Genomic DNA, 25,966 nt, shown 5'->3' with positions numbered 1-25,966 from the left:
TGATTTTTCCTTTTATTGACCTCTTCCATTGCTTCTCAACCTTTTGGAAAAAGGATTGCAATATGAAATTTAGGCACCACCACATACACGACCAAACACGCGTCCATACAGTCTTGCAGACACTCTACTTTAAAGATCCAATAGGTCTGCATTACTTTGACAGTGTATGTTTTACAAAGACATGTTTTCTCTTACAAAGCACCCTTATTATTTCAGTCATTCATTTTGATACAAATATGTCGTTCCCCCAGTTACAAAGAGATGGCAAATATATGACCATGCTTCTTCGTATCTCGACCCCAGCCCAGAGCCCCATTGTTGTTTTGTACAATTGCATAGAAGTTAAAAAACAAAAACAAACCCCCAAAACAGCCTCTCTTCATAATAAAACAACTTTAGGACATTTTAAGAAACTACTGAAATCTACATGTACTTTTTTGATGAGACCTTGCTGGAACTTTAATCTTTCACAAAAATAAATGTTATATATATATTCTCTTTGTAAACTGTTTCCAATCCAGTTGTTTTGACTAGAAAAGCATGCGATAGGTAGGAAAGTAGGGAGGGATGGAGGAGAGGGGGGAGTTGGGGCTGAAGATTAAAGGCAGGATCAGAAGTGCAGGGCCTCGTGCTGTTTGGTGCTCCGTTCGTCCGTCATCACACTGACCAGTGACTCCATGGCACGGCCCAGATCGTCAGCCATGTGAAACAAACTGCCAATGCTGGGACCTGAGGGGAGGAAGAACACACTTATGGAAGATTTCACCTAAACCCCGCTTGCACAAGAATTTTAGCATATCTGCACATGAAAAACGTTTTCTTTGTGCTATGATTTTCATTTTTTTGTGAACTTTTCACATATTTATGAAATAATGAGGGCTCAAAATGTTGAAAACATTTAAAGCTCTGTTAAGACCTGCAGCATATCAAAGTTACAGCCAATATCACAATGTAAACACTAAACTCTGTATAATTCAGCAAAGAAGGGATAGAAGCAGAGTCGTGTGACTAAACGGGAGCTGGCAGAAATACGTTTCTGCGTTGTTTCCTGGCATGACCTTGTTCAATCAATTTTTCACCTCAAAATTCTGCACACAAATAATATAATATAATATAATATAATATTATGACAAAGTGAAAAAAGTTTGAAATTCTTGCATGTAAATAACACGTACAAAAATATTCACAGCTTTTCCTATGACACTCAAAAATGCGCTCAGGAAACTAGTTGGGTCCTTGATGATAACTTGCACCAGTGCGGTCTGGACCTTTTCCTGTTGGAAAATGAACCTTTGCCCCAGTTCAAGATGACAACAGTGGCTTCAGGACCACTCTGTGAACGTTTTTGAATCACTAACCCAGCCAGAGCCCAGACTTTGGTTCAAGTCTGGGCTCTGGCTCCAAACTCTGAAGAGATCTGAAAATGTCTGTGTACTAATGCTCCCCATTCAAACAGTTGGAGCCTGAGCCCATCATACTTAAAAAGCCTGTAATTGTTTGAAGTGGTGCTTCAACACTTACAGTTTTCACCTTGTCATTATGGGCTATTGTGTGTGAATTTTGAGATGAAAAATGAATTTAATCCATTTTGGAACAAGGCTGTAACCTGACAAAATGTGGAACATTTATGTTGCTAGCTCCTGAATTTATGAGGTTACGAGAGGTCGAAAAAAAAGGATGAATTAAATCGTACAAATTTTTGAACCCGTTTATTAAGTGTACTAAATATACAGCTCAATGCACCAACTTTAATGATCTCATCTGAAAATGGAGAGGCATGTGTCTGAAAAACACATCTGAACATGTGCATGTTTGAAAACAAACTAACTGATAAGCGATACAGCACATTTTTAAAGCTCCCATGACCTCCACAGAGGCACTGAGGCCACCACACTGGAAACTCAATCAGATTCTAAACCCACAAGTTTCAGTTCTTAAACAAATCAATTAACAAACTGAAGCTGCTAAAAGGCTGCAACAAAGCAGTCACAGTGTCATCTTGTATATGCAGCCATTACGTAAACACATAGCACCGACTTTACATTGGAGCACTAATTCCACTGCCTATCGTGAAAACAGGCGCCATGGTGCAGGCTGGACTGGGACACGCACTGGGACAGCCACTTGCACTTGGCACGTGTTCCTGTGCTGCCATGATTAGTACATTTTCTACTCTCGCGCAGAACTTAAGAGGGTTTTATGCTCATGTCTCATTCAAAAAAGCACTTTTTTTTTCTATGCTTATGATTAACAGTCACAGCTCACACTCAGTGCTATTAACACATCAGTTGTGGTGCTTGGTACCCAATCATGGAGGGTGGGGATAATGACATCTCACCAATGACCTAATGTCCTGGCTCCACCTTGCTGTAGCATTTGTTTTGTACCTCGTCGATCTCTAGTTGTGATAGTAGTTACTTCTTCCAGATGTTGGAACAAAGCTACTAGTTGTTTCACCAGAAGTGTAAATGTTGGATTTCCAAGACTCCATAGATCCCATATCCTCTTCATGTATCTCTGTCGCTGGAATTACTTGTTAGTAGCATTCAAAAAGCCCCATATTCTCATTCAGTTCAATTACATTTTATGTACAGCGCCAATTCACAACAACAGTCGCCTCAAGGCGCTTTATATTGTAAGGTAGACCCTACAACAATACATATGGACCCAACAATCATATGACCCCCTTAAGCACTCTGGTGACAGAGAGAAGGAAAAACTCCCTCCAGCAGGAACAGGCTCAGGGAGGGGCGGGGCCATCTGCCGCAACCGGTTGGGGTGAGGGGAGAAAGACAGAAGACATTCCTTGTCTACTCGTGCCTTCTTGTTCCAGTAGCCAGTGTGTCCTGGTTCTGTCACACCTGACACGGTATTTTTCGGACCATAAGGCGCACTGTCGATGAACGGGTCTGTTCACATAAATAAGGCTCACCGGATTATCAGGCGCATTAGCGAAACAAAACAGTCAGATAAGTCAAACTTTACTCGACTCATTCTTCTTGCTTCCTCCACTTCTGTACCATTGATTCATTAATGTTGAATTCTCTGGCAGCTGCTCTATTCCCCTGTTGTTGCAGTATATTAATGACTAACCTCTTATTGTGGATGGATTATCTCAGTTGTTCTCCTGACTGACGTTTGGTCCGTTTACAGCATCCTGCCATGCGATTGCATTTGTCCCTAACCATCGGGAACCCTCACGTTAACTTTTATCGAGTGGAAAAAAGTTAGCGTTCATCCTCCAGCTTCGCTGTGTTTATGCTATGCTAACATAGCTGTGTCGCTACGATCACGTAGCACATCATTATATAGCAGCTAGCCCAACTTCAGTAACCCTACAAACGTCACTGCTGTTTAGTTTTCTGTCTTCATTTATGTTGGAAGTGACAGCAGAGCTGTACGTTTTAATTGTTCAGAAATCTCTCAGTCAGAACATGCTATATCATGTTTAGGTGGAAACTAGCGAGCTAACTTCCTGCTAACTGGTAACTCCGTTAAATTTAATAAACTCTGTTTTCATGGATGCCTGCATGTACAACTTAATTGTTACACCTGGTAAAGCAGCAACGCTGATCATTTTATTAAAGATGAAAGAATTTAGACAGTTTTGTAACTCTCAGTGATGCCGAGTGTTCGTTTGGCTTTGGGACATGAACAGACGGAGTTTAGGACCCAGATTCCTCCGTGAGGCTCTTGACTACGGTAGCCGTAATGCTCCAACAATCCATCCAGCGGTGCGGCTTCGTAGCTTAGCAAAGTCGTACTAAAACATTTTGACAGATTTCTGAGTGCCGTGCACATAAAATCGGTTCCAGGTCAGTAAGCACAACCAGAATTCATACATAAGGAGCACTGCTGATTTTTGAGAAAATGAAAGGATTTTAAGTGCACCTTATAGTGCAGAAAATACAGACCCTGACTACATACTGGTCAGAAGTTGAACCCCAGAGCCTAAGCAACAGTAGCTTCCTGTTGGCGGTGCATCAGCAGCCCTGACAGCTAAGATGTTGGTTAATTCGACATTTTGCTGCAGTTTTCTTTTTCTCTGTTCTACAAGGCGCGTGAGTGCACAGCGAAGGTAGAGAAAGGGCTGGTTGTACTCATTAGTTCATTTTCATTGTCAGTGCTTGTAGGGCCAGTGGCCCAGTATGCCAGATTACCAGTCCAGCACTGCTGTGGTGCGACAGAAAAGGGGGGAAGGAAATGAAAGCAAAAGCAAAAGAGGATAGATATTTACATTTTCCCACAGCATCACTGCACCATGTCATCTCCACTCTGCCATAATATGCCCAAATTTCCAAATAATTTCTTCAGCTGTTAGACTTCTATTAAGAGCTCGGCTCTGTTCCAGATGATATTTAAACCATAATTTTTTAGGGCAAAAAGTGTTGCAAACATGGTACTGATACAGCAGTAACAGAAGCGTGCAACAGTAGAGTGGGGAAGGAAAGAGGAAGGTAAGCCACTAACCTCTCATGGGTGTGCCTTTCTCCCTTCTAGCTCATGTAAAAAGGAGGAAAGAAAGAAAAGACAAGAAAGAAGGTAAAATCATCTTGTGTTGGTAACAGAGAGGAAGAAAGACGCTTGAAGGTGACACCGAAATGATGAATTACAGCTATGATAAAGTTTGATATAAGTATGTAATTGAAAGGAACTCTTCAACAAAGCAGAAGAGTGTTTGAAACCCATAACCTGAGCACTACATCAATCACAGCATAGTTATTCATATAAATGAGATGCTCAGTTTAGTTTCAGTAAAAGGAGGCATCTTGCTGCAGAAGAGGTGAATTATTTCATACCCTGACTTTGAGGGAAAGAGTTGTTGAGCTGTTCCATCACTTCCTCCAGCCCAGCTGCATCTTGGGATGGGCTGGACAGCTCATCATCACCTGAAACAGAAAAGAAACAAAGCGTTTAAGGATAGTTGGACGAGTACTGACCCGAACACACGTACGCACACACACAGCATGAAACACACATGCAAGTCTTTAGCGTGTGTGTTGTCTCATGTAAGCCGATGTCCAAGGTACATCTACAGGTACTAGAAATCTATTTATATCGTCTATGCGTCACAAAGGGTGGATGCAAATTAAAGAATATAAATGGATGTGTGGGTGTTTTTACCCATTGTATCAGTAGTTTGGCTGGCAGCCACACGCAGCAGAGGGAGAGAGGAGTCGGAACGCTGAGAGGAGGTGGATGGCGAGGACAGAGCTGTGCCGTTTACCTTGGAATCCGTCTGAGGCACACATGACATAAGGACAGCATCTTTTATTTGCTGTTTGTACACTGTTGTGCAGAGCTTAGAGTCAGTCATAAATACAGATACATTTACAGTATAAAATAACGTGCAAGTTGAGGTAACGTAGGTTTTTTTCTATAAAGAGATAAAGATTAAAAAAAACCAATATGTCGAGTACAACACAAACAAAACAAGAAACTGGCAGTAATACGACAGAGCAGAGACGCGTGCACCCTGCTTATTCTCAGCTCTTTGCTCACTGATGAAAATCAGAGACCATCAGTATCTTGTGCTACTTGGAATTGACGCCCAGCTTAAGAGCATTTTATCATCAGTAGATATTGAAGAATAGTCTAAACTCACTTGATCAAATCCAGTAAAGTTTAACTGTCTTTTACCTTGTTAGGTAGTATTCCTAAACATCTTAGGGAATACTACCTAACAAGGACTAACAATAGGCTAGCATGTGTGGGCCTTAGTTTTTCCAAATACAAACAATAAGAAATATTCAGAAACACCTTCACCTGCTGAGGGTTTCCATCAAGAAAATGGTGATTAGATCCAAGCAAGTAAAGAAGAAATAAAAACAGAGTGGAAGAAGAGTGGACCGAGGAGAAGAGTGAGCTTCAGAAGCAGAGAAAAGAAGAAACCACACCAGAGTTTACTGAACTTCAAAGGAAAGCTGGAGACTAAGTCAGCTGACCAGAAGGGAACAGATGGGTTAACATCTATTGCGTTCAACTTCGTGTCTTTGCAATTCAGCGCAACAACGTGATTGGATGTCTCAGTGGGTGTGGCCAGATGCCTCTCAGAAGATGTGACGCCCAGAAACAGAGGGAGGGTAGAAAGACCAGATATAAAAGTTAGGTGAAGAAGAAAAAAGTTTTTTCCCTTCATCTACTGCGAGATGAAAAGATCAGGCATAAGATGTTCAGTTAAAATATTCCAGCAGAGATGCCAGAAGGATTATCCGCTCCCCAAACTGTGAACCTGCAGATTGGGTTTGTGTTTTTTGGCTTTTTCGCTGCTCATTTTTGCCGTGTTAGAGTATGGAATCAAGAAGATTTGCATTTCCACTTGGAAATATAGAGATATGCCAAATATCCTTGGGCAAGATACTGTGTGAATGTGAGACAGAAAGCGCTTTCAGAATTGAATTAAAAAACAGGAGCTCACTGTATGGAAAAAATTAGCAGACATCCAAAAGTTAGAGATTGTCCTTTTGTCTCAACATCTCACTCATCCTACTTAAGACTTTTTATGTTTAATAAGGATATTATGCAGTATAGAGATACAAGCTCATGAAGAATTAGGACATTAGATGTCTCTGAACATAGTCCAATTTATATGGATTTGAAAATTCAAAACAACAATAAATTTTCATCCATCCATTCGCTTCCGCTTATCCTTTTCAGGGTCGCGGGGGGCGCTGGAGCCTATCCCAGCGGTCATAGGGCGAGAGGCGGGGTACACCCTGGACTGGTCGCCAGTCTGTCGCAGGGCCAACACACAGAGACAGACAACCATTCATGCTCACATTCATTCCTCCATGGACAATTTGGATTACTCAATTAACCTATCCCCACAAGCTGCATGTCTTTGGACGGTGGGAGGAAGCTGGAGTACCCAGAGGGAACCCACGCAAACACGGGGAGAACATGCAAACTCCACACAGAAAGACCCCGGCCTGATGGTGGAACTGAACTCAGGACCTTCTTGCTGTGAGGCAACAGTGCTAACCACCGTGCCACCGTGCTGGAAACTTTAAATTTACTGAAAGGATCGATCCTTTTAATGGTCTTCTTGGACTTGGCAACCCTATCCCTAACCCCTAACCCTATTTCTTTGTGCTAAAAGGAGAGCGCCACAGAATATCCAGTGGTTTCACTGGTTCTATTGATTTATCTGATCATGCTCCTCTTTCAAGCATTGTTCAAACTGGTGAGAACCCAAACAAAAAAAAAAAACGCATATAAAAGGAAGGCAGAACAATCAAGATTAATAGAGCTTAAAACGCAGCGCAAGGAGGGAAAGAACCAAACCCTGATTACAAAACATAAATACACTATACTCACAGGAAATGGTAAAACGATGGTATTCACAAAACAAAAAGTTTATGAATCAGGCCATAAATCAGTCAAACTATTAGCAAGAAAACCTCAATAAACAGCAAGTAGACAATACGATATACAAGATAAGAGATCCAAAGTCAAAAACTGTACAGTATCCCCTCAGGTAAAGAGTTTGGGTCTCAGAATGATTGATTTTAATTTATTTTATTCATTTGCCCCCAGAAAGCCATCAGCTGGATGAATGTCTAAAATGCAGGAGTCCATGTTTGCTAAACAACATTTAGACAAGCCTGTGAAATACTGCGAGAACACAGTCTGGTCAGACCGAAACTGAACCGTTTGGATGACAGACACCATTCCAAAAAACACAAACACAAAGATTAATAGTTTTCAGAAACTGGAACAGTATAGAGATAATGGTCTGTAAATGTCTGCGATTCTCTTGCTAACATGTCCTGCTACTGATGTCCCTTCGCCTGGCGTGCTTGAATAATTGCCAGAGGTCGAAAGACATCCATACCACAGCGTTCTGACACACGCAGATGTCGCACACTCTCACCGGCTTGTTCAGATCAAACTTGATGAGCACTTGTGGCACAGTAGACGCCCACAGTGGCGGCAGCGATGTTTTTATGGGCTCTCTTTGCAAAGCATAACTAGAAGGCAACTGCTTGGATGCAACCTGGTGGCTGAAATATGATACCCTGATTACTCCCAGGTGAGCCCCGCCCCTCACAACAGCACAGGCTTGCGTTTGCCTTCACATAGGCCAGGAGTAGAACTGTGTTCCCTCTGCTGTCAGCTTTGTCCAGAGGATATTCAGGCATACGCTGGAGTAGAGCAGGGCGATATGGCCAAAAATATTTATCACGATATATATTTGAAAATTTGCGATAACGATATAACCGACGATATAATTGATGCGAGACAAAATACAACTCCACAACATTACTAGCGCAAAAAGACAACCTTCCATTTATTTTCACTTAAACAAGAAGCTGGTTTTTATGTACATTAAAGCTTTATAAAAATGTAACAGTGCAAATGCAAATTCCTTGCTGAAAGTTTAACCAAAAGGCATTTCCAGTAGAAATGTGCTGACATATCCTGAGCATAACCATGTATAATATCCACTGAAGTTAAAAAGAGGTGCTTTGCAACATTAAACTGCAGTGTGCAGTACGCATTTTTCGGACCATAAGGTGCACGGGATTATAAGGCACATTAAGCGAAACAAAGCAGTCAGATAAATCAAACTTTATTAAACTCATTCTTCTTGCTTCCTCCACTTCTGTACCATTGATTCATTAATGTTGAATTCTCTGGCAGCTGCTCTATTCCCATGTTGTTGCAGTATACTAATGACTAACCTCGTATTGTGGATGGATTATCTCAGTTGTTCTCCTGACTGAAGTTTGGTCCTTTTACAGCATCCTGCCATGCGATTGCATTTGTCTCTAACCATGAAGAACCTTAACGTTAACTTTTATAAGTGGAAAAGTGTTAGTGTTCGTCCTCCAGCTTCACTGTTTATGTTATGCTAACATAGCTGTGTCGCTAGCGATCACGTAGCACATCATTATATAGCAGCTAGCCCAACTTCAGTAACCCTACAAACGTCACTGCTGTTTAGTTTCCTGTCTTCATTTATGTTGGAAGTGATAGCAGAGCTGTACGTTTGATTTTTTTCAGAAATCTCTCAGTCAGAACATGCTATATCATGCTTAGGTAACTAGCGAAACTAGCGAGCTAACTTCCGCTAGCTTCCTGCTAGCTTCTAACTCCGTTAAATGTAATAACTTTTGTTTTCATGGATGCCTGGGAGTTAAACTTCATAGTTACACCTGGTAAAGCAGCAATGCTGATCGTTTTATTAAAGATGAAAGAATTTAGACAGTTTTTAACTCTTAGTGATGCTGCAGTGTTTGTTTGACCTGAAGCATACGGAGTTTAGGACCCAGATTACTCCCAGATTTAAGAGCATCTTAGTCCGACAAATACGACAATAACGACGGCCGCTTGCATGTTCTGCAAAAAAATGTGCTTTGTTGTGTATCTGACAGACAAACACCAAACCAGTTCCACATCACTGAAGTTGCACCATTTTTACAAACCAATTCTGGATCATCTGTTTCACTCAACAATCGGCCATGTGCGTATGAAAACAAAGGCACTGCGCATGCGCGTTTTACTCATATTCTATCGCGATATTTCATTTTCCTATCGTTGCCTAACATTATACTGGTATTACCGTGAACGGTATAATATGGCCCAGCCCTACGCTGGAGGAACAACTCAAAAATGGCAGCAGCATTTTCTTTGCCTTTATGGCACATAATGCGGTGGTGACTGACTGCCGAGTTCGACAGTCTCAGCATCAATGTTGGACTCTGTGAGAAGGACTCTGACATTGTGAAGGCAACCCTGCATCACAGCCAGATGCAGAGCATTATTTCCATACTCGTCCTACACACCCGACCATTTCCTTGACTTCCTTTTTATCCACTGGAACGTAAACTTGGGCCGACCCAGAACCCAACACCACTGGGTAGAGAATGGTAACACAGAAATGTGGAACTTGGAGTGTGGTTAAAGTAAAATCAGGATGCGTGAACTGGAGTGTGTGCATACCTGCTCCAGGAGCTGTCTCAGTCTGTGAAGCTGGGACTCCAGCTGTTTGTTGTGGTCCTCCAGTATCTGCATCCGGGCCTCTAGACGGCCTTTATGTTGCCGTAGCAACTTAGCCTCAGCGATAAGCTCAGCATCACGTGTGCACTGTGGTGACACTGGTAGCATCTCCGGGGGCGATGGCAGTGGGGAAAGACCCTTTCTGTCGTGTGTCTTCTTCAGACGGTCGTACTCTGCTTGCAGTTTCCTGCACAGATGAACAGAAATGAGGTCACTTCCTACTACAAGCTCTGGTAGTGGGCCAGGAACAGATGGATTCGAATGAGGGCAGTGAACCTTTCAACCAGATTATTTAACACAATCCTGAAGAGTAAGACGAAGCCTGAGCAATGGAAAAGGAAGCAATTTCAAGAACAAGGGTGATGTGCAGAGCTATAGTAGGTACAGAGGATGAGTTGATGAGCCATACCATGAAGCTATGGGAACGATTTGTTAAAGCTAGCGAGGTGAAGGCAGAAGCAAAAGAACAAGACTTCTTATTTTTATTTTAATAAAAATAAGATGTATCACAATCTTATTATAAATGAAGCCACACTTGTGTCTGCTGTGGAAAAGGAATAAATGAGTATGATGTGGGCATCGCATTTTACAGACTGTCCTTTCAACCGACAGAAGACTTGAATCATTTCTTAGTGTTCATGAATGATTTAAAGTTGTGCCATCATTGTATAATTGGTCATATTTACATTACGTATGACTTATGGCGCGTTAGTTCAGTTTAAATAAAGTTAAAGAGACAGGATGATGATTCAGGCAGCAAAGGTTAAGTTTTGGAGCAAAGCAAAAAGAAAAAACCCAAGAAACAGTTCTTAATGCTCGTCAGGGACAGTTACTTGTTGTTTTGTCCCCTGACTAGATCTGGATTTTCTAGTCAACCCTTGTGGTCAAATCTAAAGTCCGTTAAATGTGTCATGTGACCGCTTTCAGATTCAAAGCTGAGTTGTGTAGACTGGAGTGTGAGGCACAGTAACAGGATCCACTGACCTGTTCTCCTGCTCCAGGTCATTAAGGACCCTCTCCAGCTCTCCCTTCTCCTCTGTCTCCATGGAGATGAGGATCTGGGCGGGGCTGCGGGGCTGGCTGAGAGGAGAGCCTTGGTTCAGAGACTGGCAGTAGTGCTGGATCAACATGTGCTCGTCATCGCTGCAGACACACACACGTCAAACATACCCACCAATGATGCACACACATAGCAACAGAGATGCCAGTGCACGTACACACAGACACACACACACGCACGGAAAATGAAGGAAAAAGAAAAGCAATTGAATGAAAGAGCAGCAGCTAAACACAACAGCACCACAAAAGAAAGAAACATGAAGCGCATGGAGACAGAGAGAGGGCCAGAGCGATCTCCTGTCAGGAACACTGGACTGGTCACACGCTGCCAGCTCTGAGCAATGAGTTCTGTGGCCTGAAGATTCAGGAGCATTTAAATAGGTCAGGTTTTTAGCTATGGCGCTCACTGCACTGCTACCATGAATATTATGGGATATGTGCTTCACCTTCAACATGACTGCTGATTTGAAAGTGAAATCCACTTCGGGTAAAGTGGACTCTCAGCTGTCTTTAAACTTTTTATTCATGGACCACACCTCATCAACCAAACTCCATATTGCACTTTATGTGGATGTGAAGCCCGAAGCCGTTTTTGAACTTAGCCTTAGTTCAATTTCCATGTGTGCTGGACTACTTTTAAATGTTGGTGTTTGTCAAGGAACTAACAGGGCTGCAACTTTTTTTTTGAAAGTGGTTAAAGCCCACTTTCAAAGGTAAGAACACTACTAGAACAAGACTATTGTTCCATTATTGTTACAACAGGTAAGGTAAAGACGCACAAAAGGAACAATAAGTTATCCTATACTGAGTAGTCCTTAGCTTTAAATCTGGTACCAGGTAAAACCACCTAACTTCTCTTCTTCTGCCTGTCCTGTCTTCCATACATCTTCATCTCCAAGTGAAATCATCTCACATCCTTTTCTTTATTCTCCCTGGAAATCTGGACTTCTAGCTAGCAACACACTCTGTGCCAAACTCTTTATTTCCTGATGTCTGTTAAACTAATAGAAATGATCTAAAGGTTTAACAGACTTTACTGCCTTTATGCTCGAGTGCAGCATTCGTTCCGCCCCTCTTTAACCCCCCGAGTATAAACACTAACTGATGCCACTGAACCAAAAGTAAAAATGCAAATGTGGGGAGTAAAAGCCAAAAGCTGTCAGAAAAATAAATACTCAAGAAAAGTACAGAAATCTGAAAATTCTATTCAAATACAGTAACAAAATATTTGTACTTTGTAACTTCCCACCTCTGCTTAGTTACCTTTAAAAATGGCTGGTTTCCCCCCCCCCCACACACACACACCCACCAGCTTTAATGCTACAGGTGATCTGTGATCTGATTCTAAGCTTTATGCTAAACAGGTGTGAGGGTGTTTAATACTGTGCCTCTGTGTCAATATAGTTATAGCAGTATCAGTTATTCAGAAAGAATAACCACAATCAACACAACATCATTTATCTGTTGTTTCTCACCCTTTTGCTACCTCCAAACTTAAACATAGCCTCATGAGCCCCTGTGGTTGTGTAATTGAATAGCACAGCAAAAAGTGCTTGTGTGAATGTACAAGTTGTGTAAAGCACTTTGAGTTCTCAGATCAAGTAGAAAAGTGCTTTATAAGTCTTCATTATGACCCTGCCTCTTTGATTTCACTGTACGTGTGTTTGTATTTGGAAGAAAGAGGAACCTGTAGCCCAGCGGTCCCCGACCCCCGGGCCACGGTCTGCTAGTCGTTTGGTACCAGGCTGTGAGAGTCGAGGCTCGGGTGTGAAATTGATCGTTTTCAGGGTTTTAATCGTTAACTCGGTTCCCCCGGGTCTTTTCCCGTGTTGTAGTTTGTGCATCTTATTTTGAAAGACATTTTTACATGTTACCATAGCGACCACAGAGCATTAAGGGGCAGAGAGGAGGATGTTACTCTCAGTGTTGTTGGTGCATTTCTAGAGGACGCTGCTAATAAAGTTACACAGTTACACAGTGAATTCACGTTTATTATTATATTTACAAAATACCAGTTTCTGTCTCGGTCGTATAGTTTTATTTTGGTGCGATCGTGCGCCACGCCTTAAAGGCCGTGAAAATATCTTCTGACATTAAACTGTCCGTGACACAAAGGCACCGCTGCTGTAGCTGATGCCATCCTGGTGCCATTGACCTCTTTCAGGACTTGTTTGGCTGAATATTATAACACTATGTGCTGGATCTATATTTCCTGAGGTGGCTACTGTCACCACATATTGGGGCAACTGACCATTTAAGATTTTGCGTTTAGCTTTCTCATTAAAATGTAGCCACTTTTGAATATTCAGTCCTGCCAATCAGAGCAGAGAAAGTAACCACTACAAGTTTTGTCGTTGCTGTGAGGACTTTGAAAACATACAAACTTTTACTGATGTATTAATGCATAAACATGCTCCTGTCATACTTGGACATTTAAGAGTGTGGGTATGTTTATGTCTTGTGTAGAGGTTGTGGAGGTAGGGCACAGTTTACTGCTAGAACAGTAAGTTAATAAAACGTAAACAGAAATGGAAAAGAGTAATGATTAAGCACGCCAAGGCCTTCATTTTGACTGCAAGGCAGCCAACGTGGACGGACCGTCTGCTCCTCTCTCTGTGCCTTGCTGTTTATTTTGTTTAAATAAGTAAATTTGTTTAGACTCAAGTCTAGAAAGTTGTTGGGATGATGCTGTTTTTGGTAAGAAATCTGACGGGACTGTGAAGGAGAAAGAATCATGATAACAGACAAAAACATTATATCCCTCAGGACAACATGATCATCGAACCCACCAACTGCACTACAGCTACGTTTGTGTGGCTGTGATGATGCACACGAGAATAACACCTGGATCCAGGAAACTCAGCACAGTCACTGACATATACAAAAACCAGCCAATGGAAACAAAGAAGACAGAGCCAGTTCACAGACATCAAGGCAGTAAGTGAGTGAGAAGGGTTTGGCAGAACAAGACACAGACAAAAAGCGGTTCTCACATGCTCTCATTGGGTGAGATACTGTCAGTGAGATAAGAGCCATTACGATTCTCCATTTCTGCTAACCTGCAGAGGGGGAAGAAACAGAACAGTCAGTCCCCAAACCAAATGGTTGAACAATTAGCAGATGAGAAGGACACACAATGCTAAACCTTTCATGTCACTGAGAGTTTTCAGAGTACTCAAGAACATTTAGTTCGACAGGGAAAAACTCATTTTACTGGGAAACTGGTTTAAAATATAAAATATCATTGTTTTTCCCCAGTGTTTGCCATATGTTGTCATTATTTTGTCCTTTGCAGATGAATGTTAGACGCTACAGGGAATTAATGGCAGAGCCCAGCAGATGTCAGCATATCACATGGGAAAAGCTTCAGCCATGCCAAGCTAAGCATTTACTGCAAGGACCTTCTGTTTCCAACGTACAGACCACTTCATACAAAAGTATTAACAGAAATGTTCAGAATGAACAACAACATATTCCTAAGGATAGTGCTGCCTTAAAGACTTTCACCCAAGCTCATTGCAGAGAAATAAAAGCCAAACGTCCCAAAGAAAGACCCTCCTCTGGCATAGTAACCATGTTACGTGTGACATGTGATGAACGTTTTGATCAACTGGGACTGGACACGAGTAGAAGTCATTTCTTGAAACTTTCATTATTAGATTAAATAGACACATTTGTAACATTGACACTGACAGTCCATTCTTCCCCCTCCTCTCCTCTCCGGACGGACTGTGACAGACTGACGACTAAGGCTGGTGTTGTTACAATTAACAGATAACCTCATGGCTTGGGAACCATCAGCTCACTAAAGGCTTAACCATGTTATTTCTGCACCCTACCACCAGCTTTAATCAGCTGCTGGATGTTTTCTGTGCCGATCTGGGCCTAACAGGCTGAAAGCGCTGGGCTGAAGGGTTTGTTTGTGTTAGCCTAAAGCAACAGTGAGACGTGTCAGAACCCTGGCAGAGATCAAATACTTAGCCTTGGCTTAACGTTTGGCTCACACCAGAGGAAAGCCAACAGCTCCCGACTGACTAAAATGCAACTGACCAGCTGCCTGATTGAGTCATTGTTTAATTTAACTTCTTCTAGTCCCTCAGCAGTGGGTTAGTGGGAGCAGTTAGCTGCAAACTAAATTAACATGTAAGCAATAAGTTCTAACTGACTATATTAATGGCCTTTGCCCAGAGTCCAGTACTGGAGAGTATTACATGGATATAATATTAGTTTATGGAGATGTAGATTTAGTTTGTACTTCAGTCAGATTCAGTCTTGATCGTGAGCTTAGTTAGACCATGACTAACTGAAAACAACTTGAGCATACTTGGCATTAAAAGCACAAAGACTCCGGGCTGTAAGGACTGTTCGCAGTGACTCATGACCTGAACTTAAATACAAAGTCATTATTGTATGAAATTGACACGTCTTTGAAAAGGAGACGCGTTTGGTGACTACATCAGTGAAAAGTCATCACTCTTCAGGTCCAGGTCGATGAGAAGGTGACACATTTAGGACCTAAAGAAGGCAGCAGGTTTCAGGTGTAAATCACTGAGCATCTGCTCGTGGGACGTGCAGAATGTACGTGGAGCCAACAGGTATGTGAAGGTACCTTACATCAGAAAGAGAGAAAGCTCCAGCAATCCCACAGTCCAGTGAGGACAGGAAAAACTGTCCTCTGTGACTAAATGTCTGCATGAGCACAGTGGGGGAGGGGCACAGAAAATGCTTTGCTTTAGCATTTTTCCCCAAAATAATAATTTCAAGTCACATGAGTCAAAATGACTGTTCTGCAGAGAACATCACGCTGCCTGTAACATCGTTCATGCTTGGGTTTGTGGTGGATCAGTGATGGTCTGCGGAGGCCGATCCATGGAGGGACAATGAACCTCTACAGCACCGTGACTGCCCTTAGGCATCGGATCGAAAACCTCGGACCCATTATCAGATCCTATCCTGGTGCAAGTGGTCCTGGGTTCGTTCCCAGTGCGTGACAACGCCTGGCCTCATGTAGTGTGCAGGTACTTCCTGTAGGATGAAAGGGTCCACACCACTGACTGCCCCTCGCCTGTCCTAAATCCAGTGGAACAGCTCTGGGACACTATGTTTCGGTTTCATTCGTGCAGGAAAATCAGTAACGCCTTGGACCAGATCTGGGAGGAGATCACCCAGGACACCGTCTGTTCTCTGATTATAGTGGCACACGGGGGGCTTACAGACTACTCTTCCACATTCTGAACGGCTGCACTGAAATATCGGCACAATGGACGAGCCTGTTGCATCGTTCGTTCACTCGATTTTTGGGGTGTCTTTCAATTCAGCCCTCTGTAGGTCGATCGTTTTTCCTTTACATTAAAATATATGGCATCCTTTATTTGCTAACACATTAACCAGTCCTTTTTAGTATAGATATCCAGCATGAGCAGTGTATCAGAAAGATAACCAGAGTAAAGACAGAGCAGCATGATTTCATTTGTAAAGGGAAAAAAGCTGCCCAGCTGCTTGGCCTCATGTGAAAAAATAGATGCCCTCCCTCGTTGAATCATTGGGGGGTCCAGACCCAGGTCAGCTGCATTCAAACGAGACCCCTCAACTACAACTTGCACTAATCTATACAGTTTGGTAGAATGAAAAACTTAATTGGCCGTATTACAGTTTGCAGTGCAAACTCAGTTTATTCAGTTCACAGTAGTTTAGTGCTTCTGCAGCAATCATGGTAACTAGCCTGGCTGACGAGGACACTGAGCGGTTGGACTTTCACTTCACGTTTATTTGAAACTTAAAAGAGTTCATTCACCAGTTTGTGAAGCTACTGGAAAATTGCAAAAGAAATGGAAATGTTGTGTGTTTACACCCAGCTGTGAGCCACTATCTCCCCTGCTTACCTCTGTTTTTGCATTTTTCCTGTGGTCACAGTTCTCTGCTAATGTACTGTGTGCGTATGGTTAGAATTATGCATTGCATGGATTTTTTTTCTATGGAAATGCCTCCCTGTCAAAGCTGGTTGCACATCCAACTAATTCTTTCTCCTGACGAGGCAAAAGGCAAAGACTGTTTGGAAACAATGTTTTTGATGGAAGCTGTACTGTTGCCTCGCAGCAGGTCCTGGGTTCAAATCCACTATCTGGCAATTTGGCAGGAGACTTTCTGTGTGGTGTTTGGATGCACCTCCTACATCTGCTTAAGTTACTCCAAATTCCTTCCACAGTCCAAAGACATGCACTTAACAGGGCTAGGTGCAAAGGTGGGTGTGGATCTGTCTTGTCCCTGTGACCCTCCGATGCAGCTGAATTAGAATAATTCTGAAAAGAAGAGTGGGCCAGTGGAAGCCTCCTTACCAGTTACTGCAAATGCTTAATTACAGTTCTCACTGCCAAGAGCAGCACAACCAGTTATTAGGTTTAGGGGGGATTAGCATCTCACATAGAGGCAGGAGGCTCTGAAAAGCTTTTTTCTTTATTTGAAATTGTAATTCAAAGATTGCATTTTATATTTACTCAGGTTATCTTTCTCTAGCATTAAAATGTGGTTGATGATTCGAACATGTAACTGTAACAAATATGCAAAAAACCCCAAAACATTACAAACATAAATCTACTGCTGTTTGCAGTCATGTTACCGGTTGGCATAGTGCTCGATCCGCGTGTGCGTGTCGTCATGTGAGAGCTGAGGGGAAGATCCAGGCCTGCCAGGAGAAGCAGAAACAAGGAGAGAGCTCATGAATCCAACCCATTAATCACAACTCTCTCTCACAGACACACACACACACACACACACACACACACACGCGTATGCACGCACTTACACACACACACACACACACACACGCTGCATGAATTCATAGCGGAGCAGTGAAGGCAGCGACAGCACCAGGAGCAGGTTTGTGTGAAACGTTCTGTAACTACGTGTCTTACAGCTGCACTTGGACTTCATGTGCTGAGAGAACGCAAGCAGTTCATGGAGAATGAAGGACCTGATACAAATGACACCAAGCTCACCCAGCTCCAATAAAATACCTCTGGGACATTATGTTTAGGTCCAAGTTGCACCTCAGATGTCGTGGAGGCTGGTAACGTCCTGGTCCAGAGCTAATGGACGGAAACTGAGCCTCATTCACCCGTTTATACAAGCACTACCTCCTGAGCTACACCCCCCAGAACCCCATCACTTGTCCTAATGTCTGATTCGGAGCCCAGCCTGTTTTCAGGCAGGCGCGTATTCAATATTACTCAGCACCATTTTGAGTTGCTGCAATTAAATTTGGACAAAACGGCTTGGCCTGCCGCACCTCACTTTGATTTTCTGGGTGTTTTTGAATTCAGCCCTCTGTAATCATTTTCATTTCCCTCCTTTATTCCTGACATTACTCAGTCCTCATCATTACAGATATCTGGCTCGTTTTTTCCCATCTGACGTGAGAGCTGATGTGTTTTGTGTACGCTCGCTTTTATTGAGCAGTGTATAAAAAGCAGCAGACAAATTGAGCAGCATCCATCAAAATGGTTATTGGCATGATGTCACGCAAACTTATGGCTGCTGGTGGTCGTTGGGCTTAGTGTCTGCTCAGCTTTAGGAGGAGAGGTGGAACAAAATGGGTGAGAAATCAGTAGTCATGTATTCAAGTGCTGGGACTTTGTGCTTCATATTCACAGGTTATATTAATATAACATATTCCTCTCCATACAGCAACAGCTGGAGGCACTGAAAATGAAAACACTTGGTTTGCTGCCCAAGCTCAATCTATGTCTGGGTATATTTAAGGTATCTTTACCTCGTCGTACCCCTGATATTTGACATGTGACTTGATAAAGGCTGAAATACTCTGCAGAAATCAGCCCATTTTATCCAAACCATCTTGTTCTTTCAGCTGCTTCCTTTAGAGGTCGCCACAGCGACTCATCTGGCTCCAGCTCACTCTATCCACAGCACTCTCTCCTATCAACCAACCCAGGAAGAACATTCAAACTCCCAACAGAGCCAGCAAACTGAAACCCAACAGCCTCTCACTGTGAAGAACGCAACAGAGGTCGCAGCATTTTCTGAACTGACTTATCACATACACTTAAACTAGCATTTTTGTGTTATACTAAAGCTATTTTTTCTTCAAGATGAGCCTTGCATATATTTTTCCCTGGAGTATGATCACACAGATCAATGAGAGTCTGTCTGTGCTGATTAGCAGCGGGATGCTGACAGCTGCAGGGACACTGTCTCCATAGTGGTACCAGCCTGACGTGGAGTTCATTTATAACAAATCAAGAGAACAAGACGACAACACAACGACTGAAATGACTGGAGGTGAGAACGTGTGTGTGTGTGTGTGTGTGTGTGTGTGTGTGTGTGTGTGTGTGTGTGTGTTTGAAGCATAGAAAAAAAACATCTGGTTCGGTTACATGTCTGTGTAACAAGAGCAACTAAACACGAGGCTGACAGAAAGTATAGTGTGTGCGTGTGTGTACGAGCCAGGTACTCACGCATGGTCTACAGGCCAGAAGTTGATCAGTGTGACAGGACTGCAAGACAAAAAAACACAGGAAGTGGATGGACAACATACAGGTATGATTGGAGCTGAAATATGGAAAGCATCAAGCAGGTGATGCGGGCGGGTAGTGTAAGGCTGTAGTGTGTGAGTGTACGCACAGCACTCTCACACACACTAAACAAACACAGAAACACATCGGACATATTTTGGTTGACCTTCAATAAAACAACACAAATGTCCACAGGAAAATGAACAGAAATATGGATAATAAAACACCGCTATCATGTGACAGGTCAATCCTTAATATCATGCAGCTGCATTTAGCTTTTGTCCTCACGGGTTTGAAGGCATTTTTGAGGCTCAATTAGGTCATGGTTAGGCTTAGGCTCAGGGTTAGGCATAAGCAGCTAGGGAAAGCATAATGCCAATGAGATGTCCTCACTAAGATATTAAAAGTGTGTCTCTGTGTGTGTTTGAAAGCCTCACGTTTCCATGTTGTCTCCTTCCAGGATGGTCTGGACGGGCAGGTAGCCCATCCGTGGGTGTTTGGCGAAGTAGCGCTTGGTCCTGAATTTGTTCTTCAGCACCTTGGCAAAGTCCCGGACGTCCTCTCCTGATGTCGTCTGAGAGAGAGGTAGGACACAAAGATGACATCGTTACCTCCGTAGGAAGAAGCAGACACACACATGCCGTATCAGAACAGATTACTTCTTCACATACCGGGGTGCAGTACTCGACCATGGGGTACTGCATCTTGTGCCCCTTTGCAACACGGCCAGAGAAAAAGCAGCTTTGACAGATGTCATAGTTGAAATGTTTTAGGCTCCGATATCTGGGGGGAAAGAACAGGAGAGAAAAACAAGTGTAAATGAAAGAGAGCAGAGGAGATGAAGAAGCCAGTGGGAAAAAAAGAGAAGGCAAGGGGATCAATACAAGGAGGTAATTTATAGCTCTGCTCTCTCCGAGGTGAGAGAAGTTCAAATTCTTTCAGCCCATGGCCCCAGTGACACATTTATTCTCTGCCTTTGGAAGTCTGTTTAAATTGATCACCGCTCCTGACAAAAGTCAGGGTTAGCCTCCAACAGCATCAGCACCGTGCTTATAGGTCTAAACCTTTGCTATGTAGAATATGTCTCTTATTTCTTACTTACTTTCTATATCCCAAAATTAGTTACTTCACATGCACACAAGGTTAAATAAAACCTGTAGGGACACTATTTGAGATGACATTGGATCTTACAGCCATTTTTAGCTGTGAAACCTTGTTCCCAGACCTCCCACTTGGACTTTTGTTGAATGAAAAGTAACACGTGGGCAGTATAGTGGGGGGGGGATATTTTCTCCTTGAGATATTTCCTCTCAAAGCAAGAAAGAAGAAGCACTGACAGACTAGTTTCAGGTTTATCCGTCTCAAACTGAGCGCTTCAACGCTTGTTTTAAGATATTTGTCACTTATGTAAAGTCTAGATATTATTTTTTATTTCAAGAAATCTTACCAAGTGTAACTTTCTGCACTTGATTGTAATCTATACTCCATAGTTATTTTCTCAAATAAGTACTTCTTCAAACTGGTCTCTTTAGCTTCCAGACATTTAGGAGCGGATGATGCTGTCCCAACTCAGAGACACGGAGAGGCCATCAGATCCAAAATGAACTAAGATTTTTCTTAAACATTTCTCAGTTTGGACATTTTATATGTTTTCTATTTACGGTTTTGATCTGAAACTAATTTTATTCTATTTACATTTACTTTGTACAGGGCAGCCCAAGATTTATAGAATTGTGTTTGGATGAATGCAACTTGTAAGGTTTTGGGTCTTAAATGAAACCATTTGAATATTTTTAGTATTTCAGATTTGCTGATGTGAGCGGGTTCTGGACCTGAGACTAAGAATGCCAAGACTCACAGTCATGGCATTCTTAGTCTATATACACACATGAGTCTTTAATACTATGAGAATTCTTTGCATTGTAAAACAGATTGCAATACTGCAGCAACTGTTAAAATGCACCGACCTGAAGCCGATGATTGGACATTCCTTGCAGATGTTGCACTTGGCCTGGTGTTTGGCGGTCTCTGCAGCAGCGACACGATGAAGGACAGGTAGCCACACCATGGACTGAGGCTCCAGGCGCATCCAGTCCAGGAACATGGTGGCCTCAAGCTCAGGCTTGTTGTTGGCCTGAAATAACAACATGACAGGTTACGGTGTTACAGTTTTTTCTCAGAAATCTGGAAAAGAAGAAAAGAAAAGTGGCCCTAATCCTCTTCCGTAAGCGTCCACAAGTTTCAAGATTTCATTTTCAAATTTTGTGTGATCCCATAACAGCTCGAGCTGATTACATTTTTATCCAACGTCAAAGGCAAGGTCACAACAAATGTAAAGGAAGAAAAGAAAATTGGAAACGACAGCAACTCAGCCATGATATGGTCGAGGAGGGTCAGCTGACGTTGAGGCGCGTTAGTGTGCAGAGGTCGCCAACTTTCTGCAGTCAACAGCTAAAAACCTCAAAATTACATGTGACCTTCAGATTAGCTCATAACAGTACATAGAGAGCTTGGAATGGGTTGTAATCCTGAGCTACACCCACACATTTGCGATGGCTGTAGAGCAGGACGAGCAGCCATCTGCTAATCAGGTTGGTGATTCGATCCCTGGCTTCACCAGTCTGAATGCCAAATATCCCTGGACAAGATACTACCCCAAGTTGCTCTCCCATGCATCCATTGTAGTGTGAATGTGTGTGAATGTTACTGTGGTATTAAGTGGTATTGAGCACTTAAAGCATAGTAAAAAGCGCTGTGTGAATGTGTGAATGAGGCAAGCCTCACGAAACGTACAAACTGAAAGCAGCTGCGGACGGAGGGCTCAATGTTGGAGCCGCCGAAGGAGGCGACCTCGCCAAGTTGTCGGGGGATCTGAATGGAGTCGTGCAGAAGGAGCCCCAGTCGACGCTGGTCACAGAATCCCGTCGCACTGGCAACCTGCCGGAACAGGACTAGAGAGGACGAGGCAGAGAAAATACGAGAGGTCGGAAAAAGGAGAGAAAGTCCACACAAGGATTTTCCTTTTTTATGATTTTATTTGTGAGATGAAATATAAGCAAGTACTTATTATTAGGACACAACAATGGCAGAAAAACATTGCACATTGACTTACATCTGTATTTATCCTCCAAATGAGCCTTGCAGAGTGAGATGATGCCAGTTTTGAATGACAGAGATCTGATCTTTCCGGTGCGACCGCTGCCAACCAACAAAAAGAGACGGTTTAGAGCACGCTGGATCTGAATCATCCGAGAAACACTACGTGTTTAAGCGCTCGCTCAGGGTGCTGCACGTACGTGTCGTAGACGTTAAGCAGCCAGTTGAGGCACATGTCAACGCAGAGCGGGACACTGACCAAGTGGGAGTGGTTCTGCTCAAGTCGCTGGTAGAGGCTCGTGAGACAGGCGACCAGCTGAGAGATGTCCAGCAGCTGCTCGTTCTGCTTCAAACCGTGCTGGTCAAATATCTCACAAGCTGCCGGCATGCTCAACAGGTCCACTAAACACAAGACACACAGGCAGGGGCACGGTTAGTCAGTACACACACATCTATGGGTGTCTTCCAGCCTGAGTCAGCTCAGACCTCCATGTCCAACGTTTCCTGGAGACTGCTGCCTGTCTCGAGCAACGGTAAGGTGTCCCATTAGCATCTTTATCGAGTGTTTTTCTATCTATGGTTTTACTGCATTAGCAGTGTGTTTGGGATGATGCTGATCATGCTGAGATATGTCAGAATTTAGGCCAGTTGTTGCTTTCAAATCACCTTGTTGGTGCAAAAACACTATTTTGTGTATTTCTAACATTGTTATCGTTGGTACTTTTTGTCACTTCAACTAAAGAATTGAAACAAATTGTGTTTTTGAGCAACTGACATTTTAAGCCAACAGCTCTTTGGGAATCACCCTGTTGGTGATTATACCAGTCAAACTGTTAACTTTGGCATGTTTGACAGAATTAACCAGTTGCTGCTGATGCTAGTAAGAAAGTACCTAAAAATAGTAAAGATAGATCACTGTTATTTGTCTCAACAAGTCTGTTATGTGTGAACAATCTTTGTTGACCCTTGGGTTAGGTTTGAAAAATTAATCTGTGTGTCTTCAACCTGGCTCAGCAAACAACACCAAAGCAAATACAGGTGAAAAGTGCAGATGGACTAAAAAGGGGGAGAAGATACACATGCCAATTTAGAAAGAAAACTTTGCAAGATCCCAGAAAGCCTGAAAAATTACATCTCAAACCCACTTTAAAAAAATACAAGAAGGTTTGGCTCCTTGGAAGCAAAAGATAAAGAAATGAGGAAAGAAGAAAGAAATGAGCAGTGGCTCAAACCTGCTACACAGCGCTGCACTTGGTGTGGAATGCATACAAAACAGCTAGCAGCAAGGCACGAGCTATGTATCTGTTTACTGTTTAATAAGAGTTCACAGTGAGCCACGCTGTTTATCACAACAATGTTCACAACAATGTGAAGAAAAATAAACTGGGCCAATATGACATGTTTGTTAATACAGAGACACACATGTTAATGTGATCCTGGGCTCCCACTCAGAGACACAGGTCTCCCACTCAGAGACACAGGTCTCCCAGTGTCCAGCATTCAGAGGCTGCCTGAGGACTCATGTGAGAGAAAACCTGCTCACACAGACATGTAGAGCCAAATACTGTCAATAAGGCCTCTGAATGTTCTGAAGACAGTTAAACCTGTCAGGTAGTGACGTCCAGCAGGTGCAGCTCCATGAACACACACAGCTGTGGATTCCAGCTGCTTCGTAGTTCTGCAAACTTTGACAGAGTCGAGCTTTTCAGTTCAATCAGCTGCATTTCGATGTCCTCTGTGTCCAGCAGGTTAAAGAGAGACAAATCCAGCTGCTCATTAAAGCTTCTGGTTTGATCTGTCTCGAGTCTACGGATGTATCTGTGTATCTCCGTGGTGCTGATGCTGCGCTGAGCGGACAGCTGCTGAAGCTTTTGAAGAGTCGGAATGTGGAAATTTCAACATCGCTTGAAAAAACTGTGAGCTAGCAACGTCGCTCTCACCGGTAGGCTAAGTTTTAGCCAGTTACAAGTTGAATGTGGCAGTTGGGGTTGTTGGCTAAGAGACCGTCATTAAGAAGCGGCACAACTAATGTGTCTACGCGAGCTAATTTGCGATGTGCACCAGTGGTGGCCCGGCCATTTTTAAAAAAAAATCCACTTTCTGCGTGTCGTGACATCAGTTAACCCTTCGCATGCTGCGGCACGAGTGCCCGGGGTTGCGACCCCAGCATTATGCTATTATAAACATAGTAAAAGCTTTAAAAACATGTGTCACACTGACCATGAGAATGCGAGTGAGAAAGGAAACCATTCATTGTATCATTGTGGTCACTGGACTGCTTCAGTCATGTTAGTTCACTTGACTGCAATTTGCAACTATAGCCAGAGGTGACAACAATACCAGCTACACTAATTCAGCTGTATCAATCCAGGGGGTGGATGTGGACATTGTGGAGGACTGTAAATACCTTGGAGTACACTTGGACAATAAACTGGACTGGGCTAAAAACACCACAGCACTTTACAGGAAGAGCCAGGGGTGTCTCTTTTTTCTGAGGCGACTGAGGTCCTTCAACATCTGTCGGACAATGCTCAGGATTTTCTATGAGTCTGTGGTGGCCAGTGCGATCCTCTATGCTGTTGCATGCTGGGACAGCAGGTTGAGGGTTACAGATGCCAACAGACTAAATAAACTGATCTGCAAGGCCGGTAATGTTGTGGGGATGGAGCTGGACTCCCTTAAGGTGGTGTTGGAGAGGCGGATGTTGTCCAAGATAAAGACAACGTTGGGTAACACCTCCCACCCACTCCATGACGTGCTGGCTAGCCACAGGAGCACGTTCAGTGAGAGACTGAGACTACCCATGATGCACCACTGACCGACACAGGAAGTCATTCCTGCCTGTGGCTCCCTGTACAACTGCTCCACCTAACACACTGTGAACACTGCAATAGCTACACCCTCTTGCACTCTCTCTTTTCTACTCAGTCATGTTGCTGTCAATATTCTTGATATTTATAATCACCTCTGTTAATCCTTGATGTTTATTATTGAGCGATTTGTATATATCGTGCTATTTATTAAATTTGTAAATCTGTAACAGATAGTCTAGTCTGTTACTGCACTGGAGCAACTGTAACCCACATAATTCCCTGAGGGATTAATAAAGTATTCTGATTCTGATACACTTAAATTACAAACAGCTTGCATTCTGTAGAATAAACACTCACATGGACACACAGGCCGAGTCAGAGAGTAAAAGAGTAATAGTGCAGAGAAGGTCAAGACAAAATTCAGAGAGAGCAGAAAGAGAAGGAGGTGTGGGAGGGTATCAACACAAC

General features: G+C 43.0%; 1 protein-coding gene across 2 annotated transcripts in view; it reads right to left on the bottom strand.

Annotated features, from left to right (window-relative positions):
- Positions 1 to 543: 543 nt before the first annotated feature.
- The window catches only part of dmd (dystrophin), a 289,532-nt gene continuing 264,109 nt past the window's right edge, over positions 544 to 25,966 (bottom strand). Inside the window, exons 69-83 of one of the 2 annotated variants that reach the window (XM_085449002.1) lie at positions 22,886 to 23,087; positions 22,702 to 22,787; positions 22,383 to 22,540; positions 21,557 to 21,723; positions 20,261 to 20,372; positions 20,027 to 20,163; positions 19,533 to 19,571; positions 17,678 to 17,743; positions 14,055 to 14,120; positions 10,987 to 11,145; positions 9,946 to 10,189; positions 5,125 to 5,239; positions 4,800 to 4,889; positions 4,471 to 4,496; positions 666 to 729 (exon numbers count right to left, since the gene is read on the bottom strand). In XM_085449002.1, coding sequence (XP_085305128.1) covers positions 4,474 to 4,496; positions 4,800 to 4,889; positions 5,125 to 5,239; positions 9,946 to 10,189; positions 10,987 to 11,145; positions 14,055 to 14,120; positions 17,678 to 17,743; positions 19,533 to 19,571; positions 20,027 to 20,163; positions 20,261 to 20,372; positions 21,557 to 21,723; positions 22,383 to 22,540; positions 22,702 to 22,787; positions 22,886 to 23,087 — 1,664 coding nt within the window. In that variant the 3' untranslated portion in view covers positions 666 to 729; positions 4,471 to 4,473. Of the gene's footprint in view, positions 730 to 4,470; positions 4,497 to 4,799; positions 4,890 to 5,124; positions 5,240 to 9,945; positions 10,190 to 10,986; positions 11,146 to 14,054; positions 14,121 to 17,677; positions 17,744 to 19,532; positions 19,572 to 20,026; positions 20,164 to 20,260; positions 20,373 to 21,556; positions 21,724 to 22,382; positions 22,541 to 22,701; positions 22,788 to 22,885; positions 23,088 to 25,966 lie in introns of both variants that reach the window. The other variant, XM_085449001.1, reaches the window with a different exon arrangement.

This window comes from Copadichromis virginalis, linkage group LG23, assembly GCF_057382275.1.
Source record: "Copadichromis virginalis isolate Kocher_CV1m ecotype Utaka linkage group LG23, C_Virginalis_male_GT1.1, whole genome shotgun sequence".
Lineage (NCBI taxonomy): Eukaryota > Metazoa > Chordata > Actinopteri > Cichliformes > Cichlidae > Copadichromis > Copadichromis virginalis.
The sequence above is the reverse complement of the archived record's forward strand: the minus strand, read 5'-3'. Positions and strand labels throughout refer to the sequence as shown.